The following is a 20,154-nucleotide window of genomic DNA, read 5'->3' as shown; positions in this document are numbered from 1 at the left end:
ATTATTTATGATAGGTGAAGACTCGTGCTATACTTATTAGTTTCATTAAATAAATTATTGTAAATTTGAAAGTTACAGTTTTAAACAAAGTTAGTGTAGTTTGCTATAATATTATTTTTCATCTGTTCTAGTAGTCTATTGTTGTATAATTATTAAATTATTTGAAAGTTTATGTTCTTTAAAAAAAGTCATTGTTTCAATTCTTGATTGCTTAATATTGTTATAACTACTCTCTCCGAAGCAAGTTAACATATAACATGTGACAAACAAAGCAACAGAAACATTGAAACAGGAATTATATGACAGCACGTAGAACAACTTATGAACTTAAATGCAAACCTATTTAGGAGCTCTTAATGTCATCAGACCTTATAATAATGGAGTAAAACTGGGCAAATTATATGCTCTGAATCCTGATACATTGTCATTTATGTATGATTAAGATAAAAAGAAGTAAATTAAAAATGGATGCAAGATGTAATCTTTATCTAGCTGGAGAGTAGAGTTGATTTGCCAATAAAGCTGCTACTGTTTATGTTTGTAACATCTACATAATCTGACCCTTTAAATAAAAAATATGAACACAAAAAGGAGGCAATGTCAGGATGTGACTTGATCGGAACCCATGTATCATCAGCCCAGTCCCTTGATGCTTTTGAATCTTTTTGATGAAGAATCAGGAACTTGATTTTTGTACACCACTTGGGTCAGTCGTTGCTATCACAATTATACTGCCATTACCTTCTTGTGTTGGAACATTGTGGAGATCTAAGGATCAGGAAGTCTCTTGATCTGTACAGAGAAAACATATTAACAGAGAAACTCTCCACAGTATGAAGTAATAAAACGGCTAGGTCAATTACAGGAGAAATATTTATAAATTTGTAAGGAGGATACTTTAAATGGACCCTTCTTATTGTACTATGCTAAACCATAAATGAGATATAAATATCATAGAAGATAACTTAATCTTAGACCCAATCACTGCACCATTATAAGTTACCTCAATTAGCACCAAATACATGAAAAATTATAATCAACATATTAGGAGGAAGAAACAGTACTAGATTTCCAGATTAAATACATGGAAATATTACGTACTTATTGTTATTTGGACAAAATCTTTCAGACAGTAGAGAGGAAATGCATGAAAGAATACTAAACCTCCGAGCATTGCATGAGTAACAAATCTTCAGACAATCAGCTGATGCACGTTCTGGAGATGCGTTACTCCTCTAGCACATTGTGCAAGAGGTTCAAAAAAATTTGCACTCTACGCACATTCTAAAAATATGTTTTAATGTGGAAAAAAGGGCCTCCTTCCCCATCTTTAGTATTTTCGCCAATTTGTTCAAAAGATGGTATTTAGGTCAATTTCTCATAAGTAATATAGTTACTTACATTATTCAAGTAATAATAACATAATAACTAAACAATACTCAACATTTAACAATAACACAGACTACAGAAATATATTTGGTTGTATCAATTAAACCCTCCCCACCAGATAAACATAATATTTATCTACAAATTCCAGTACAAAAGAATTTATATAAGCATCCAAAAGAAAAAACCCCAATAGACTTAGGAAGCTATGACACCCAAAACCTAAAATCACGACAACTTCTACAATTATCAAAAAACATGAGCAGGATTAGTGATGTAAACTTGTTGTGCATGTTGTGACCTCTTAAGACTAAACTACAGTAGACATCAAAAAAATGAACTGGAAGGTACAATCTCAGACTCATTACATCATTAAAATTTACATCCAACAAATATAAGGATAATCGATTAAAAGTAGAATATGCACAAACCTGATAATGAGGCAACTCATTTCTCAGTATTTTTCTTTCAAAAAGGTCAAGATATATAGGATACATGATTGAACCACTGAAGCAATAGGTTTGATGTGCTATTTAGAGCCTAGAAGAGGATTTATCTTACTATATTTAGTAGCAACGGGAAGGGAAGGAATTGGTTGCTGACGAAGAGAAAATCTACAAATTTAATGAAGACGGAGAGTTTCTAAACTGCTAGGCTTATCTTTATCCATTTTATTGAAGAGCTTTTAGCTAGAGGAACATCTTTCCTTTTATTTTTTCACTAAAAAAATAATTCGAGGCCATATTTAAGAGCTTGTGATTAGCAGGATGTATGATGTTAATATTTTTTATTCTGAACCTAATATTCATGATAAGATGGTGCCCAAACAATTGGTTTTCATCACATTAAAGCAGGAGTAATTATCTTCTCACCAGCGACTGGAGCCACTCCTTCACCACCGTCCGGTTTGTCCAGGTTGTTCGAATGTTAATGTCTTCGCTGGACCCGAAGACCTCTATATACTTTTCAGACACCGCATATCTATAATGCCGGTCATTCGTCTCAGTGCCGACAACAGCCAGCAATGGACTCGTAGAAGTAGACAGCAGGTAATAGTGGAGTACCCGCCTTCCCTTGTCCTCAGAGATTCTTTTCTCTGTCCAAGCTTTATAGACTTGAGTGTTTCCTGACATCCTAATGACAGACAGACAAGAAAAAGGTAAGGAATCATATAGTTATGATATAATTGGTGAGCAAATCATAGATTACTATCCAAATCGGGCAAAAAACAAACACATCTAGCAGGCCTTTGCTGCAAAAAAAGCTCGAGATACTCTAACAGACCTATGTCAATCACAGTGACATACCAAAGATGGATTACATATTTACAGGTCTCAGAAAGATTAACAAAATGAATAAGCACATAGCTGCTTAACAATTAAATGCAGGAGATATGTCATTTTAAACACTAGAATTGCATTGGGCTAGGTGACAACAAGTTCAAGATACGCAATATGGCACCTTTCAGGGTATTCTATGCTCGAGATGATAAACTGAAAAGGAGAAAACTGTTAAAATATAATAAAGAATGAAACAATAAACAGACCGGAAATAAAATGCACACTTAATCTCACATAAACGAGGTTAAATGTTTATTAATAGCAAAACTCATAAATTAAAGATGCTAAACTTGACTCTAGCAAAATTTTATTCCCTAATTTAATATTCAATACGAAATCTATATATCAAATGAGAGAAATAAATGGGGCACCTGTATACCATTAATACTCAATTCCTAAAGAATTTAGAGAAGAATGACCTAATTACCTATTACAGAACTGCAGCGACTCCTAAATTACTAATGCTTTAGAGATCTGGAACTTAATGCCCATCAAGTACGCATAATTAGAAAAAAAAAAGTCCTAAAAAAGTCCTAATCCACACAAACAAAATGTGTAGCTCAACCAGTGCATCTTTAAATGTGCATCCACTGTTTATAATACAAATATTCATCAAATACATTACAAAAAAGAATTAAGTTTTATGCATAAGGCTAAAGCGTACCTAATTGAAGTTGCGATTGATGAACGCGAGATCTGTACAACACCAAATTATATTTTTCAATTGTAGTTGTCGAGGTAGCCTAACTGATGGCAATTGAGAATAGATCTGGAAGGAAATGGACGTTTTAAGGCAACAATTTGAGGTCTTAGAGAAGAAAGCTAACAAGAATGAAGGGATGCTGGACAGGGCTTTGGGTAGAGGAATAAGATAATTTTGAGGTTTAGAGTTTTGGAGTCGTATAAAGAGAGAGATTAGTTGTTTATGAGGTATAGATGGTCTTAACCCGAGATTAGATAACAAATTTCCATATTATTATATTTTTCAAAAGACAATGGCTAATGACATTTTTAACCATTATTATCCAACAATGAGAATAAAATTAAGATGCAAAGATTTTATTGATATGTGACTTTTTCCTAGAAAGTATAGGTATAATCACAAAATAAAATCAGTATACAAGATTATGCAATAAAAGTAATGAGATAATTATAATTAAATTAAGATGCAAAGATGTTATTAATATTTGACTCCTTTATCTAAAAAGCATAGACATGTTCATATAATAAAATCAGCACACAAGATTATACAATTAAAAGTGTAGCTTACGCATATTCTGTAGTAAGCATATTCATCTACCGTATCTTCAAAGAAAAATAAGGTTGATGTCTACCTAGTCGAGGTATACTGATGATAGATCAATTTATACAAGATAATATTAAGGATGTCTACCTAGTGAAGGCAGCCTAATTGATAGCGATTAAGGATATAAAAACATTGAATGGTTTAACGAGACAGTTTGAGATATTTGTAGTTAAAGAAGAAAGCAAATTGTTTATTATAAAATAAAAAGAAGAAAAAAGCAAATAAATATAAAAAAAGTGAAGGGATGTAGGTTGGGGGTTGGGGCTTTGATTTGAGGAAGAAAGTTTTTTAGTTAAAAGTTTTGGAGTCATTCAACGAGTGAGCTTACTGTTTATGAGGTATAAACGGTCTTAACCCAAAATTAGAAAGAAAAAATGTCATTTCATTATTTAAGAAAATAATAGTTGCTACGGACAATTTTTCTTTTTCTTCGGCAATCAATTTACAATAATGACATTATTGTATTAAAAATAAGAATCAAAGATTCAATTAAGATATGAATTTTTTCCTAAAAAGAATGGAATAGGCATAATGACTGAATAAATTAAGTTCACAAGATTACACAATAACTATAATGAGATTATTGTAATATAATTAAGATGCAAAGATTCTATTAATATATGCTTCCTTTTCCCAAAAATAATAGGCATATTCATATAATAAAATTAGTAAACAAGATAAAAAAAAATTGACCGAAAGTAATTTTTAATTTTAAATATAAATATTATCGGAAGAACTATTAAGGAATATCCTCTTGGCGTCATTGAAATTGAAGGTAAAAGTTTAGTCAAAAAGAATCTCGTGATTATTGATCTATTGAGAAAGCACACCAGAAGTTTAAAAAGGTTGAGTACTAGAAAAGCGATGATACAAGTATTCGGTGTGGATAGTATGGAGGTACGATGATTTGACAAAAATCATCGTACCTATCTTATGCATAAGGAAAGAATAAAATGAATATCAGGAAATACATAAAGGAGAAAGAAAGGATTTAGGAAAGAATAACAAACAATAGAAAATGATGAAGTTTTTCGGAAAAATGAGGAAGATGGAGGATAGAGCATTCCTTTCCCATTTGGTAACTTAAATTCATATTGTGTTTTGAAGTAGCTTATTAAAATCTATAATCTTTTTTCCCCCGAGTAAACAATAACTAGTTACGTGTTTACTCAACTTCCAATATCGGTTCACAATAGCTACCATCCTGAAGTACACAGAGTAGATACACCTTTACTATCGTATTTAAGAGTTGTAATTTTTTTTAAAAATTATGTATCCTACATCTTTTTTCCTTTATAAATGTTTTTGGTGCATTGCTTCAAAGGTACGATACTATCAGTAGAGATATAAAACAAGCTTCCACCTAAGCACAATTTATAACTTTCTAGCAAGCATATTGAGGAACCCCCAACAAATTTTCCTAAACTTGACAATTGTAGTTTAGATTTTAGAAAACGTAGTGACTAGTGAGATAAAGAATGAAAAGAATAAACATTCCTCCATAAAAGAGTATAAATCTCATTTCATTCTCTCCCAATTTCATTTCATTTAAGCTTGTTGGGGCTCCGCGCACTGGGGAAAACGCTCGGTGAAACAACCTAAGACTATGTCTTAGATTTTAGTGTTTGCAAATAATCCAAATCCAAATTCTTTTTGTATTTCAAAGAAGTCATTTCAGTGTTTCGGACTTTTGCTAAAAAATGCGCTATTGAAAAAAGAATTTTTGCAAAAATCAAATTACCGTTTGGTAATATTTTTAATATATTTGGAGGACCTGCTTTCATAAAAAAGCAAATTTTGGGCTTAAAAGCACTTTTCAAGAAAGCTACATTTAAATTTTACCAAATAATTTTACCTGCAAAACTGTTGTATTCAACAGCAATACCAAACGTGACCCAAATCAAAAATTTCAAATTAAAATCAAGTTCTTAAAAAGACCATAAGGTCTTCACAGATACCACAGAATCATATTGGCAATTTAAATTTTTCTTTGAGCCTCGAGATATGACTTACCTCAATTGTCAAGAAAGTTATCCCGTGGTTCATTAACTAACTTTGTCGACCATAGCTACTCTTTCGTAAATGTTCAAGACATATGTGAATGGAGGGGATAAACATTACGTCTCTTGACAAAGGGATTTGGTCCAATGGTCATTCTTCTCTTGATCAAGTAGAGGCGCTTCCCTCCAGATAGCCCCAAATGTGTCCAAGCATACCTAGGAAAAAGATGTAACATGAGTTTGCTAGTATAGCATAGGAATTTGATTATTTTAAATCGTTCAAGGTGAATATTATACCCTATTGTTCTTGCCAAGAACTGATCATTTGTTCCCTTGCGTCACAATGAACTACAAGATTGGGTATACTCATTAGAATCAGTAGTTATTCTAAATATAACATACTTCCCAGTTTTCTTTGCTTAACTTTCATTACTCTGTTGTGGAAAAAACTTTCTTCTAATGTGTATACTGCAAAACCATAACTCTTGTTCCAGGTACTACTATACTGTTTGAAAGGTTAATAGGTGAACTACAGATTTCAAATAATGCAAAGCATCACCACAAGTGAATATGACAGGTTCACCAATTCAATTAGCACACAAAGTTATGTAAATATTTAAGTACTTACTCACACAGTGAATTATGACTTACTGGACATTGTTTTGATTAAGCGCATTCTCATTTATAAGAAGTTGCAGATACAAGTGCAACAAGTGCAGCAAGTTTATCTCCTAAACTCACTTTGAACAATTACACATGGAACGAAATTGCTATCAAAGACTAAATCTAGGGATTTACACTGCATTTCATAGCTTCACGACTTGCATGAACTCAAACTACAGGTCACATTGATGAAGTTTTCCTCATTGCACGGAACCGTAAGGCAACCCATATAATGATCATAGCCAAACTATTCTTTAGCCCGCCTTAACAGCAAAGTGACACTTTCGTGCATTTCTTCTTTTAAATCCTGGAAAGTGAATTGACATAATATACCTATCTTATCTTAGAAACTGTTCTGTAGCAAACGACTTCGGGATGAGTCATGGAAAGGGTGTGTGTGTGTTTATATACTTAATCGAACATCGAGTCTAGTTAATTAATGTAAAGGGATTCCAAATAAGTTGTTATAAACGGAATGGTGGAATCAAAGAAAATCATATTCCCGGGAAGAAGAAGATGACAAAATACAAATGTCTTGTTTTGGCAGAAAAGTACAAACAAAGCAAGAAGAGTTAAACTTACAACTTGACAAGCATCACAAAAAGAAACTAGTTATTAGCAACTGATGATAATTAGTTAGTATCTAAACCTAGGTTTCCAAACGAATTTTGGATTGTTTAAGCAAATATATATTTTCAAACTTCAACTGTATATGGAAATACTTACCTGGGTAAGTTGATTCGCCGGGAATGAATTCCGGCAACACACCGTTGCTTTCCGACATCGGAAACCTAAATTGAAGGTTTAGAAAGATATTTATCCAAGTGAAGTGCAAAAACAATAAGGTTTTTTTTAAATCACCGTCCTTCACAGAACAAAGCCTTGTTTTTTTGAAGTCATGTTTCATTCAGCACATATTATATTATTTTGCTGGTGCTGCGAATCATGTTTTATAAATAATCACTATACATCAAAGTTTTAATAAACGTGATTTTGCATGATTTTTATTAAAATATTGATATTTATATAATATGTTTGATAAACAGATATGTTCTGTAATATTGTATGTAATATTTTAATTATCAAACGTACATGAACTCAGGATTTAAAAAAATAATGACTCAACACATCAATTTTTATGTACTTTTTATACATGAAAAACAATATCGTTTAACACAAATTTGCTTGATTTTGAATATATTTATAAATTTTATGTTAACTTTAAATTTGACAAAAAGTGTTTGGCCAAATTTTATACACTTTTCAGGGTTTTAATTTCCGGAGCAAAAGAGCTCAGAAAAATACTAAATTACCCTCTCATTAATTTTTATTAGGATTTGTAATTTACATTCAGGGGGGCATTTTAGTCTTTACACATGTTTTTTGCTCTGAAAATTAAAAAAGTGTTCTGGTATTATGCACTATTAGTTTTAGAAAGGTTAAAAAAGATTAAGAAAAATCTGAGCAAATGGGTGGAAATTACTGAATTGAGTGAAAACTATAGCATTTTAATATATGTTCGGAAATGAAAAAAGAAAGGAAAATTAAGAGTTGAATATTGAATAGACATTTATAAATATGACATATTGGCATGATATGATTTGAGTTGAATTCTTTTTATTAAAATCGGGTATTTCAGTCTTGCCCGATCATCGAATCAAAAGTTTGATTTTCAATTGTCGTGCAGTCTATCTCTCGCTTAACTCGTTCAGACTTCCTTTATCGTTTTTAATGAAAAAATAATATTTAAAAAATTACGAAAATCATTAATAGAAAAAGTTTTCCCAATTTGGCTATAAAAGATTAGGGAGATGACATCCTAATTAGGGCAAGTAGAACAAAACTCATGCACTTAATGTAAACCTATATGGGTTCTCTTGATGTCATCTCGGACATGTTAAGTTAACTAGGGTGTAAACATGGACAAATTATAATTATGTATTACAATAGAAAATAAAGAAGATTATATGGAGATACAGGATCTAATCTATATATAGTCAATGTAACCAACTCCCCAACAAACTGCCGCCTCCAAACCTCTATTTGACTTTCTAGCCGGAGGGTTGAGTGGACTCACGACTACAGTCGTCAACATCTTCATAATCCGACCCTTCATATCAAACATGTGAATATACAAAGGAGAGAATATCAGGATGAGACCTGATTAATACCCAAGCATCATCAACCCAGTCCCTTGATGCTCTTAAATCTTTTCGATGAAGAGTTAAGAACTTGCGGGGGCCTAAATTTGACAAAAACAAAAAAAACTTGATCAGACATATGTAGACTATGTTGTTTTGACAACATATATATAGACTATGTAGCTATACTTATGATTCAACCTGTGAGCAAGTACTGAACCTTCCATGGTACAAAAATACAAACATCGGTGACCTAGAAATTAAAAAATATGTGAAGCGCTTACCTAGGTTATGGCTATTCATTTAATTAATTGTAGCGTATGACTACCGGTTTTTGCTTTACTACGTATAAAATACTTTTTACAATAAGAAATGTGATACGACAAATGTAAACTTAGCGTACCAGGTAAGAAGACATGATAACGGTCACTGCTGGAGAGAGACTCGACAGTAATTACAAAACCTTCCCACCATCCATTTTTCCACCATGCATCAACTGCAGCTCCAACCTCAAAAGTAGTAGGAGCTTCTTCTTCAGGGGGGCACGGGCGGATAGTAAGTCGACCAGTGTGTCTCAAGCTGAGCTCACCAGGAGGTGCAAGTCTTGGTGGAGGAATACAGTGCTACACATCATATAGCGTTCCCATCCCCATGTATAAAATAAAAAAAATAGAAAAACAATCCATTGGTTCAATTAAAAACATGTCATTCGCACAATAATGATATACATGAAAACCGGATGTGCCTAGGACCAGGTTGGGCCTCAGTGAACAGCAGAATTTAATCTTATGATGCATCAAGGACATTGTTAAATCAAAATATATAATTTAACTTGTCACTAAGGTCAGAAAGTTGTGATCATCCAAGAAATAAAGTGCACAATATAATAGCACAGCTTGATCATTTAGCATTAATCATTTTATGCAACTTGTATTTTTGGGATAGAATTATTTACCTCTTGCTCTAAGTTGCCAGATACTTCTTCATACTTCCTGTCACTGCACTGGACTTTCCAAAATTTTTTATACATTTCCAAGATCTTGCACTTATACCAGAAGTCGTGCATCTTCTCATCTTTTGACAGAAATTCTATATAATCCCCAACCTTAAATGATGCCGGCTCCCTGGGCATAGGTTCCGGCATTTGTGCATCACCTTCATGGGTCTCAGCACTGTGCGGATCTAAGGATCAGAGAGTATGAAAAGGTAAAACGATTAGGTCAGTTAGATGAAGAAAATTTATAAATATGTATCGAAAATACCTTAAATGGACCCTTCTTATTGTACTATGTTAAGCCATATATGAGATATAAATAATCATAGTAATCTTAGACCCAACACCCAAGTACTGCACCATGATACATCACTAAGCACCAAATATATGATTACTTGGATTTTATTTGTTGGATAGATACATGGATTTTGTAATTTGGCCAAAATCTGTCAGACAGTAGAAAAAATTTGTGTGAAAAAATGCTAAACCTCCACGCATTGCGTGCAAATGAGTATCATTTCTTCAACATATGTATCAGCTGATGCACGTTCTGGAGATGCATTACTCCTTTAGCGCATTGCGCACATTTTAAAATATATGTTTAATGTGGCAAAAAGGGCATCCTTCCCCAATTTCGATATTTTGAAATTCAAAATTTTGGATTTTGGTCAATTTCTCTGAAGTCATGAAATTATTGAATTTTTTCAAGTAATAACAACAAACTAACTAAAGAACACTAGACAATAACACAAGACTCCAGAATTATATTTGGTTGTATCAATTTAATATTCCCCACAAGATAAACAGAATATTTAACTACTAATTCCAGAACTAAGATATTTATATAAGCTTCCAGAAGAACTAATTCCAATAGACTTAGAAAAAACTAACACCCAAAACCTAAAATCACGACAACTTTTACAATTATCAGAAAACAGGAGCAGAATTGGTCATGCACACTTGCTGTGCACCCTGTGCACCCTTGTTACGGCTGAACTACTGTAGACATCAATGAAAATGAACTGGAAAGTACAATCTCAGAATTATTACATCAATACAATTTACATCCAACAAAAGTAAGGATAACCATTTAAAAGCAGAATACGCACAAACCTAAACAGGCGACTCATTTCCCAGTATTTTTTTCTAAAAAAGGTCACGGTTTATAGGGAATACACGATTGAACCGCTGATAGCAAATAGCAATAGGTTTAGACGTTTAGTGTGCCATTTTGGGCTTAGAAAAGTATGCATATTACTAGATTTAGTGGCAATAGGAAGGAAAAGAATTGGTAGCAGACGGAGAGAGAATCTAACAATTAATGAAGATAGAGAGTTTTTTTTTAACTACATGGCACATCTATAATCATTTTAATTGAAAAGCTTTTAGTTAGTAGGCAAAACGTTTTTTCCTTCTTATTATTTCTTCATTTAAAAAGATAATTTAAGACCACAAGAAAGAGCTTTTCGCTAGCAGGATGTATGATATTAATATTTCTATTCTCTGGCCCTAATATTCATGATACAATGGTGACCAAACAATTTGTTTTCAAACGCTTAATTACCAATGACACTGCAGATAGTTATCAAGTAAGGTAAAATTAAACAAATACTTTTATCACGTTACAGGGATTCATACTTGAATTTGGGGGTGGAAGGTTATCCTTTCGCACCAATGAACTGAGCCACTCGAGCATAATGCTCCGCGATGTCCATTTTGTTTGAGCATTGATGGATGGGCTGGACCCGAAGACCTTTATATAGTTATCAGAAACCTCGTAACTAAAATGTCGGTCATTCTTCTCAGTCGCGACAACAGCAAGTAATGGCCTTTCAGAAGTAGATACCAGGTAAAAGTGGATTACACGGCGTCCCTTCGCCTCGGAGATTGTTCTCTCCGCCCAAGCCTCATAAGTACACTTGATTCCCGACATCTGATGATAAAGACACTCAAAAAATCAAGATCATTGTATAAAATGCATTACTCAAACTTGTCTTCCTTCTTAAAAGAAATACTGAATTTAATCAAAAAGATAAACTTTTAACTGAATCACAGGGCTAATAGTAATTAAACAAATCTGTAAAACTGCCCCCGCCCAAAAACTGCACCAACAACAAAAAGATAAAGGTCCAGAAGCATAGAAATGGGACATAATTAGAAAATAAATATTAGATTTACATGCTATCAGGTAAAACACTAACAAACGCAGCAATGTTTGCTGAAGAAAAAAAGACTTTTGGGACTCCGACATAGATTACATCAAAAGGGGTAATACTCCCAATGAAACAAACGATTGAGAAATTACGGCAATGAAATTAATTCAATTGAATATATATAAAAAAAGACGTTTAAAAGTGGAACATTTAATAAACCTTACAAGATATTCATATTAACCAACTGTCTCGCCTTAAGGCAATTAAAGAAATTATGGCAGTGAAATCAATTCAATTGAATATATTTGGTAGAAATCAGAGATCCTCGAAAGATGAGTGCCCAAAAGTATACGAAACTATAATATTACACTAAAACTAGCAAACACATATCACTAATAGAATATCATAGATCTAAATAATTAAATCCAAAACAAGAGATCATCTCAAGAAGATCCGTAATCGAACCATCAATGCGAAGCAACAAAAGAAGGAAGTGGAATGATGATTCAAAATAACAGATTTAAGAAGGTATGGCGCAGCAAACAGGAGGGAGGGAGGGGGAGGGGGAGGGGGGAGAGAGGGAGAGAGAGAGAGAGAGAGGGGGGGGAGAGGGGGGGGAGGGGGAGAGGGGGGGGAGGGGGGGAGGGAGGGCTGAAACGAGGCTAAAATCTTAGTAGCAACAAATAAAATAGCAAAACTAATACTGCAATTTGGGGATTGAAGAAATCAACAAATCTCAGAAAAGTGGAAAACTATAAGTCTATAACAGATCCATGTTAAATACTAACCTTGACTGCAACAAATTAAGGTGTGGAGAAAAGAGGAAAATCTGCCTATAGAATGAGGGCTGTTTGGGCTTCAAACTAAAGGACGGCTTGCACGAAAATAAGACTTATAAAGGACCAACCAAAACAGCAGCTAAAACATATACTATCGACATTTAATTTGGGATGTTAAACCACTGAATGCAGATGAGGTGGCATCTTATGGAGTTATCTCAACTAAGATAAAAGAGTGACATACGATTGAGATAGAGAAGTAAAGAGGAGTGAGGAAGTCAAGAAGATTACGTTGTGCATCAGTAACATCTTTTGGATCTTTTCCAGAGCTGGCAAACAGCTCAATGTACGCTCTGCACAAAAAAACGAAAAAGAGAAAACCATTGAGATGTACAGAGAGACAATAGACTGTTTGAAAACAATATGTGCATTTATGCTCAGATAAACAAGGCTAGATGATTAGTATTAGCAAACTAATAACAACAAATTAACAAAACTGATAATTTACAATGCTACAGTTGACTTGAGCTAAATTTCTACTATATATTATTCTACAAATTTCTTCAAGTTCATGTTTAACAAATTCATAAGAAAAAAATTAAGCAAGAAATAAATGGATCACCTATTACTGATGATCATCAATTTATAGTGAAGTTAGATAACTTTTTAGTCCTATTCATTAATTAAAAAAGTAATCGTTGCTTATCGCAATTTTCTTTCAACAACAATGTTACAAAAATGAGGTTATTATGGTGATAAAATCAAGATGCTAAGAATCTACTAATAAATAGCCCTCTTTTCCAAAAAAGAATGGTATAATTACAGAATTAAACTAGTACGCAGGATTATACAATGCGTACCTTATAAAATCAAAAGACCAAACTTCCCAAAATAAGCAGGCTACAAATAATAGAATAAATCTAATAAATATCAAGGCTCCACATTCTGTAAAACTGACCTCCTCCCCACCCTAAAGTTTTAAGTTTTAGAAGTAATGAACAATTAGTTACAAATTTAGAATACAAGTTTATAGAAATTATAACAAGATGAATAAGAACGTAATCACTATCAAAAAGGCCATTCCAATCTGGTGTAATAAATTTCCCTAAGCACTTGCCTTGACTGGAAACAATTCCAAGGAATGCAGACAAGGACATTTAGACGTTTACCAAAAGGGTTGAAAAATAGTGGCGATTTAGACTTTGATGTGAACAACGGATTGCATAAAAATTAGATTAATAAGACCAATGGATGAGATATATTCCGGGGACAGATTCAGTTTTGGTTCGGAAGTCATTTAACGTAGCCGAGGTGGTATATTTTAGAGTTCTCTTACCGGAAAATCTTTCAAGTAAGATTACATAATGACATACAACTGCTAGAAGTAAAAATGAGAGAAGGTCAAACATCCAAAAGAGTACACAGTGCATAACATCTTCTGCGCAGCTGGAAAATATTTAGGCATGTATTGTATATAAAACCATATGTTATAGATAAAGAATGAAACGGAGAAAACTCTTAAAATATAATGAGACAATAAATAAACTGAAAAGGAGATATGCACTTATCCTCACATAAACAAGGTCAGACATTTAGAAGTAGCAATTAAAAAATTAAAAAAAAAATACTAGTAAATTATATTATTATACTCGCCTCGAGCTAAATTTCGATAAATTGATTTATTATTATGTCCGGGGTATAACAATTATAAAATTACAGACCACGAAATTTAGACATTCTTATTTTTCATTTTCTTTTTTTCTTGAATTCAACAATTCTAAAACTGCAAGAACAATTTATACAAAAGAATATTAGGATTAATACAAATAATTAACTAGCAATTCCATGACACATAATCAGTGTCAAAATGAAAAATCAAATAATTTAAAGTAATACTATATATGACAGGATATAAAGATTTTTAATCACCTAAATTTGAATTAATAAGGGAGAGAAAATAGATGGGCCACCTCAAAAAAATAAGAAAACTTTTAGTTTAAGGAAATTAGTCGCAAATTATATCTTCCTTGATTTCCAACAAAATATATGCCTTCAGTTCGTAATGGGATTGTTATTCAAGAGATTATTATAATAAAACTTAAATTGAAAAATTCTACTAAGAAACAACCCTCTTTCTCGAATAATTTCTTAAGTACGGAATATATGTTCATGTTTTACAAAGAGTTGTACCAAATAAATATATAATACATAAATCTAGAGGGGGGGGGAATTTAGAATGACAAAAACAAATTAAATTTAAGAAACATGAAATAAAAATCGCATACATTCAATTTTAATTAATAAGTTGTCAAGCAGAGCCCCTTGATGTAAATGTGGAATATTTACTATAATCACTTCTACTTCAGTTTGCTAGTTGATAAATAACATTGTCGCTGTGGTACAACATGATTGATTTGTTGATCAACTAAAAAATCGTCACATATACTAGAAAATTAAACGAGTACTTCATATTTCATTAAAGATAACTCATAGATAAAATAACAGCATTCAACTGTTTTCTTAGGCCATTTGTTTAACTTTTTGGTCTATTTTGTACATCTTCATCTCATGTGCCCAACACGTAGTTAAAATGTAAAATCTTGACAAAGCATTTGGCACGATGAACACTAAACATCTTTTAAACATAAGAGTTAAAGTCCTTAAAGGCAAATGAGTATTTAAAATTAATTTGGCCAAAAATTGTCCAGTGTTCCAGCCAATCAAATACTGCACATTTTTGTGCCACAATTTAAGTATGGAACCTAGCAGGAAATGCTATTTTTTCATAACATCATAACTTTACAATTTGGTAGTTCTCTAACACACTATGTTAAATTTGTTTAACTTTTTGGTCTATTTTGTACATCTTCATCTCATGTGCCCAACACGTAGTTAAAATGTAAAATCTTGACAAAGCATTTGGCACGATGAACACTAAACATCTTTTAAACATAAGAGTTAAAGTCCTTAAAGGGAGATGAGTATTTAAAATTAATTTGGCCAAAAATTTCCAGTGTTCCAGCCAATCAAATACTGCACATTTTTGTGCCACAATTTAAGTATGGAACCTAGCAGGAAATGCTATTTTTTCATAACATCATAACTTTACAATTTGGTAGTTCTCTAACACATTATGTTAAATTAAAAACGCTCACAAACTTGTAGGTTCTGGAAAATTAATATAGGCAACTAAGTAACATTAAAAAACATTATTTATGTGTAAACAATATATACACAATTATTAGACTTAAAAATGAAGCAAAAAGTATAACTTTTTAAACCAAAATCTCAACTAGAATAATTTCTTGCCGCAATCGCTTAAGATGAACCAAATACAAATGAATAAATGAATTTTAAGACGAGACGGAAGTTTAATTGTAAGTATTAGTTTAGGATAACTACAACATTCTGAATATTTTTATGTTGAAAAATAAAAGATTTCAGAAAGGACAAAATAGATGTTGATTGCAATTTTAAGTTAGGTAAAAACTTGTCGAATTTGAAAAGGTATATACCTGAAAATATGAGCAAACACATAGAGAGTAACTTATAGTACCATATACTTGCTCCTTTAGCCTTTGAACTTCCATGCTAAGTGTTATGGTTTGGTTTAGTTTTTAATTATAGAAGTGGATTAACAGAAAAAAATTACCTAAAAGTTGGAGCCCTTTCTGTTAGGAACTACAGCAGTAGTGTAGTAGTAGTAGTAGTAAAGGTTGTTCAGTAAATTCATCTCTTTCAAAAGTTAGTTAGAATTCATTTGTCTATAGACAGTTGTGAGGATCTTGAATCTCCATTTGTGCATTAATATATGAGAAGGAAACTTTTTTCCGCCACCCTCTTTCTATTTCTCTGAAATTCTCTGTTGTTTTTCTCTCTCTATCTTTTCATGCAGTTAGCTCCAATCCATCTCTCTCTTTCTCTGAACTACCTATCTCTGATCTATCTCTATCTCGCTGCTATATCTCTAATTCTGCCCTAATCTCTTTGGTTTCTATCTTAAGTCTGTTATTTCTACTAGTTTCTTTGCTGTTTCTGCATTTTTCGTCATTTAAACATACAAAAACACACAAAACAATCAAATATACATTTCAGGAACAAGCAGTTCCTGACGATTTCCCACCTCTCGTTGTACAGAAACTACTCCTACATAAATGTAGCCTCAAGCCACATAAAAAAGTATTTAAACAATAATAAAATTAAATGCTTACACAAAAAAAATATTTAGTCCTAAAAATCAAAACAGTAATAAAGAAATAAAATGTTACCATTATATCATCGGACCTAGTCTCATGGCAGTGTAATAGTTACAGCTTCATCTTCATCTTAACAAGAAATTAAGCTATTCAAAATATTAGTAGCTACCAAGAATACTTCATCTAACAGCGATTTCCGTTTTCTTGACATTATTCAATTCAATATTACATTTTTTCTCCAACCTCCACTGTTGCTCCCTGGCATTGATTAACGTAACTCACATTTTAAAACGTGATAGCAAAAGGTGAAAACATTAACAGATAGAGAGAGAGAGAGAGAGAGAGAGAGAGAGAGAGAGAGAGAGAGAACAAATTAAGTGCGTAAATTAGAAATTTTGAACAAAAACATGACTGGTAAGTCTCTGTAGCAACTAGCAATGTCTAATACAGTTTTGAATTCATTTCAAAGATAGGCCTTGGTAGGTTAATAAATTGATCTTTCTCAGTTACATATTTAAGGAGAGGGTGTTGGAGAAGGGGGAGAAAACAATTAAAGGAAAAATCCTCGTAATCAAGTAGAAGAGTATTAATCGGATTGGTTAAATACTTTCGGCGTAACTGAACTCTCTTATCCACTTAAAGGCAAAAAAAAAAAAATCTTTATTAAAAAAATATAAATCCTAAAACTACGGTAGAATACCTATAATTAGAAACATATTGTAATAATATTTGCCTCTTTATGGGCTCTAATATGAGGTGAGGGCCTAGGCAATAGCCTAATTTGCCTAATACATTAATACTTAGTAGTCTCGTATTATAACTTAATACTTCATTCTTTTAGGCGTAGTTTCTTATGTTCTACATTAAATTCGTCTATCCTTTTCCTATCAACAGTTGTATAATGTAGTCTAAATGAACACCGTGATAATAACTGTTTTGTTTGTATGTTTTACCTGTATTAGTGGGGTGGTTTTGTTTGAGTTTGTCTATTTATTTATTTTATCATGCACACATAGCCCACTGCAAACGGATTTGAGTAAAACATAGGTTTATACCCTGTTCCATTGGTAAATTATTTAATTATTTTATCAGTGTCTGGAAAAAATATTTACATATAATCTGTGAGGATAAATCGTAAATTCTTCTGTCACCAACACCCAAATGTAATTTGTTACAGTGTCATATAAATAAACTATATCAATAGGATAATGAACCTTTCTTATATTCATTTCATTTAGCTCAACTTTCCTTACTCTGTTGTTTATTATAATTATCATTCTGTTTCGTTGCCAACACTACTCATATCATTATACGAACTACCACCAGTAATTTTTTTCTTTATACGATTTTTACAGATCATTATGAACATATATAAGTGTGTCTGTGTGTGTGTATACTTACATATTGCAGCAGCATATGCTTCATCTTCACCGGAAGGAATTGTTCCGCCGGAGTTGATTTCCGGCACGCCCCCGCTACTCTCCGACATCGAAACCCTAAAAACGCACAAACTTTGCACGCTTACGATTCCTTCTGTTTAATTTCAAATTTTATTTCCCTTCTATATTCGGAAGGGGCACTTTATAAATATTTCCTATTTTAATCAAAACAATTATTGATATGATCATATAATTAAATTTAATTAAATTTTAATTCATGTATAATTATTATATATAAATCTAACTTCAAGTAAAAATTAAATATATTTACTAATTATTATTTTAATATTATAATTCATATGAGGTATAAATATTAAATATTATGTTTTAAGTAATCACGATGGTAGGAAAGATAGTTAAACATCTTTAAAGTAATAGTATCGGGAATAAAAAATTATTATTTTATCGAGTTTATTACTTTATCGGGAGTAAAAATACACTGTGTCCATTATATTGGAACCGGAGAAAAATATTATTTTAACGAGTTTATTAATTTATCAATTATTACTTTATCGAGGTTTAGCTGTATAGTGCTTTAATTTTGGTTCAAAATAGTAAAATGTTATAGTTATTGTTAAATATAGAATCAATTATAAATGTTGATATTTGCCTCGTATTGTAACAAGTGTATATTGTAATAAGTAAAAACCCAGTTGTCGTACATTCGCAACAGAGGACATAAAATCTGGTATGTGAAAATATTTTTATTTGGGGTTTATATTTATTCATTTTATTTGTGTGTGTGTCGTTTTATTTTCTTGTAGATGAGATGTGATTCCTTGCAAACAATTTTCATATAATATTAATGTGTAAAATGTATTGCATTTGCATGTGTTTCAGATTTAATGGATGTTAGGATCCAATTTATAAAATTAGGGTTTAAGCAGGGTTTGTTTATGGTTTCTAAAATCCTTAAATTCAATTTGTGAAATAGTTGTTGATCAAAGAATGGATAGAGCCAAAAAAGGACCCAAGTTTGCTGTAATCAAGAAAATTGTAACTTCAATACAAAATATGTTAATCCTAGGAAAGACAGTCAATCATATGCAGCTGGAAGTTTACACGACCCTAAGCTATCGAAACTCACCCCATCCGTATTGCATGGTGAATGTAAAAGGTAGCAAAGTGAACGCTCCATAAACGAGAAGATACAACAAATGGACATTACCAAATCATTCGTATTAAAATATCAGAGAGATGGATCGGGTGGTAGTTACAACATCGGGTATGGATATGTCGATTATGCACGAAAGTAATAGATATTACTTATATCAGGTCGGGTAATTTTGGTATTGCGAGGGTTATGAAAGATTAACAAACCAAAAAGTCGACTCGGATGGAGAAAGCGAGTCAGGTTTGGATCAGTCAATTTATTGTTCATTCCTCTGTTTATTTTGCAGTAAAAAAGTATATGGGTTGTGTGTATTGACTCCACAATCCCATGTATAATTCGATTGTAGAATCTCCGGTATAACTCCTTCTATTTCAGTTATTGTTATATGATTATTGTTATATTATTGTTTTTGTATTCTCTTGGTTGCATATCTTCATACCCTATTACCCGTGTAAGTTATTTACGTATTCTTTTTCTATTTAGTTTAAGTGAGATTTTGTGAATCTTTTAATTGGCCAATTTTGTAACATGATTTCATGTCTCACTCTTGTTCTGCCTAACGATACTTTACATAATTGTAATTGTCACTTATAGCATGTGCCTTCGACAATGATATTTTTCTAAAGACTTGTAATCCTCCTTC

At 32.1% G+C, this 20,154-nt stretch overlaps 1 protein-coding gene and 1 long non-coding RNA gene across 10 annotated transcripts; both read right to left on the bottom strand.

Moving 5' to 3' along the window:
* Window positions 1-378: 378 nt before the first annotated feature.
* LOC141671287 (uncharacterized) lies at window positions 379-7,606 on the bottom strand. 6 transcript variants are annotated; one of them, XR_012555032.1, is made up of 5 exons: window positions 7,422-7,606; window positions 6,330-7,002; window positions 6,046-6,248; window positions 2,259-2,520; window positions 379-792 (listed from the first exon to the last, which is right to left on the bottom strand). It is a non-coding gene; the product is annotated as an uncharacterized LOC141671287 (long non-coding RNA). The 6 variants fall into 6 exon arrangements; XR_012555034.1 differs by having other exon boundaries at window positions 6,330-6,537; window positions 7,422-7,602; XR_012555035.1 differs by having other exon boundaries at window positions 6,330-6,380; window positions 7,422-7,598.
* A 922-nt stretch (window positions 7,607-8,528) lies between these two features.
* On the bottom strand, window positions 8,529-18,508 carry LOC141671267 (uncharacterized). Of its 4 annotated transcripts, XM_074477457.1 has the most exons (7): window positions 18,360-18,508; window positions 17,031-17,216; window positions 13,054-13,115; window positions 11,469-11,763; window positions 9,792-10,018; window positions 9,240-9,459; window positions 8,529-8,937 (listed from the first exon to the last, which is right to left on the bottom strand). In XM_074477457.1, exons 3-7 carry the CDS (start codon window positions 13,069-13,071, stop codon window positions 8,813-8,815), a joined length of 885 nt encoding a protein of 294 aa, XP_074333558.1. In that variant the 5' UTR covers window positions 13,072-13,115; window positions 17,031-17,216; window positions 18,360-18,508; the 3' UTR covers window positions 8,529-8,812. The 4 variants fall into 4 exon arrangements, with proteins under 4 accessions (XP_074333558.1, XP_074333548.1, XP_074333566.1 ...); XM_074477447.1 differs by lacking the exon at window positions 17,031-17,216; XM_074477465.1 differs by lacking the exons at window positions 17,031-17,216; window positions 18,360-18,508 and adding an exon at window positions 13,623-13,641.
* Between the last annotated feature and the right edge of the window lie 1,646 nt (window positions 18,509-20,154).

This window comes from Apium graveolens, chromosome 1, assembly GCF_009905375.1.
Source record: "Apium graveolens cultivar Ventura chromosome 1, ASM990537v1, whole genome shotgun sequence".
Classification (NCBI taxonomy): Eukaryota; Viridiplantae; Streptophyta; class Magnoliopsida; order Apiales; family Apiaceae; genus Apium; species Apium graveolens.
This window is presented reverse-complemented; position numbering and strand designations above follow the sequence as displayed.

What these genes read in the sequence shown, in the direction of transcription:
- LOC141671267 (XM_074477457.1), bottom strand. An exon ending in CCTTCCACCCCCAAATTCAA is followed by an intron (nt 10,019 to 11,468) that starts GTATGAATCCCT and finishes TCTGATCCTTAG; the next exon opens with ATCCGCACAGTGCTGAGACC. An exon ending in TTATCATGTCTTCTTACCTG is followed by an intron (nt 8,938 to 9,239) that starts GTACGCTAAGTT and finishes TGTCAAATTTAG; the next exon opens with GCCCCCGCAAGTTCTTAACT.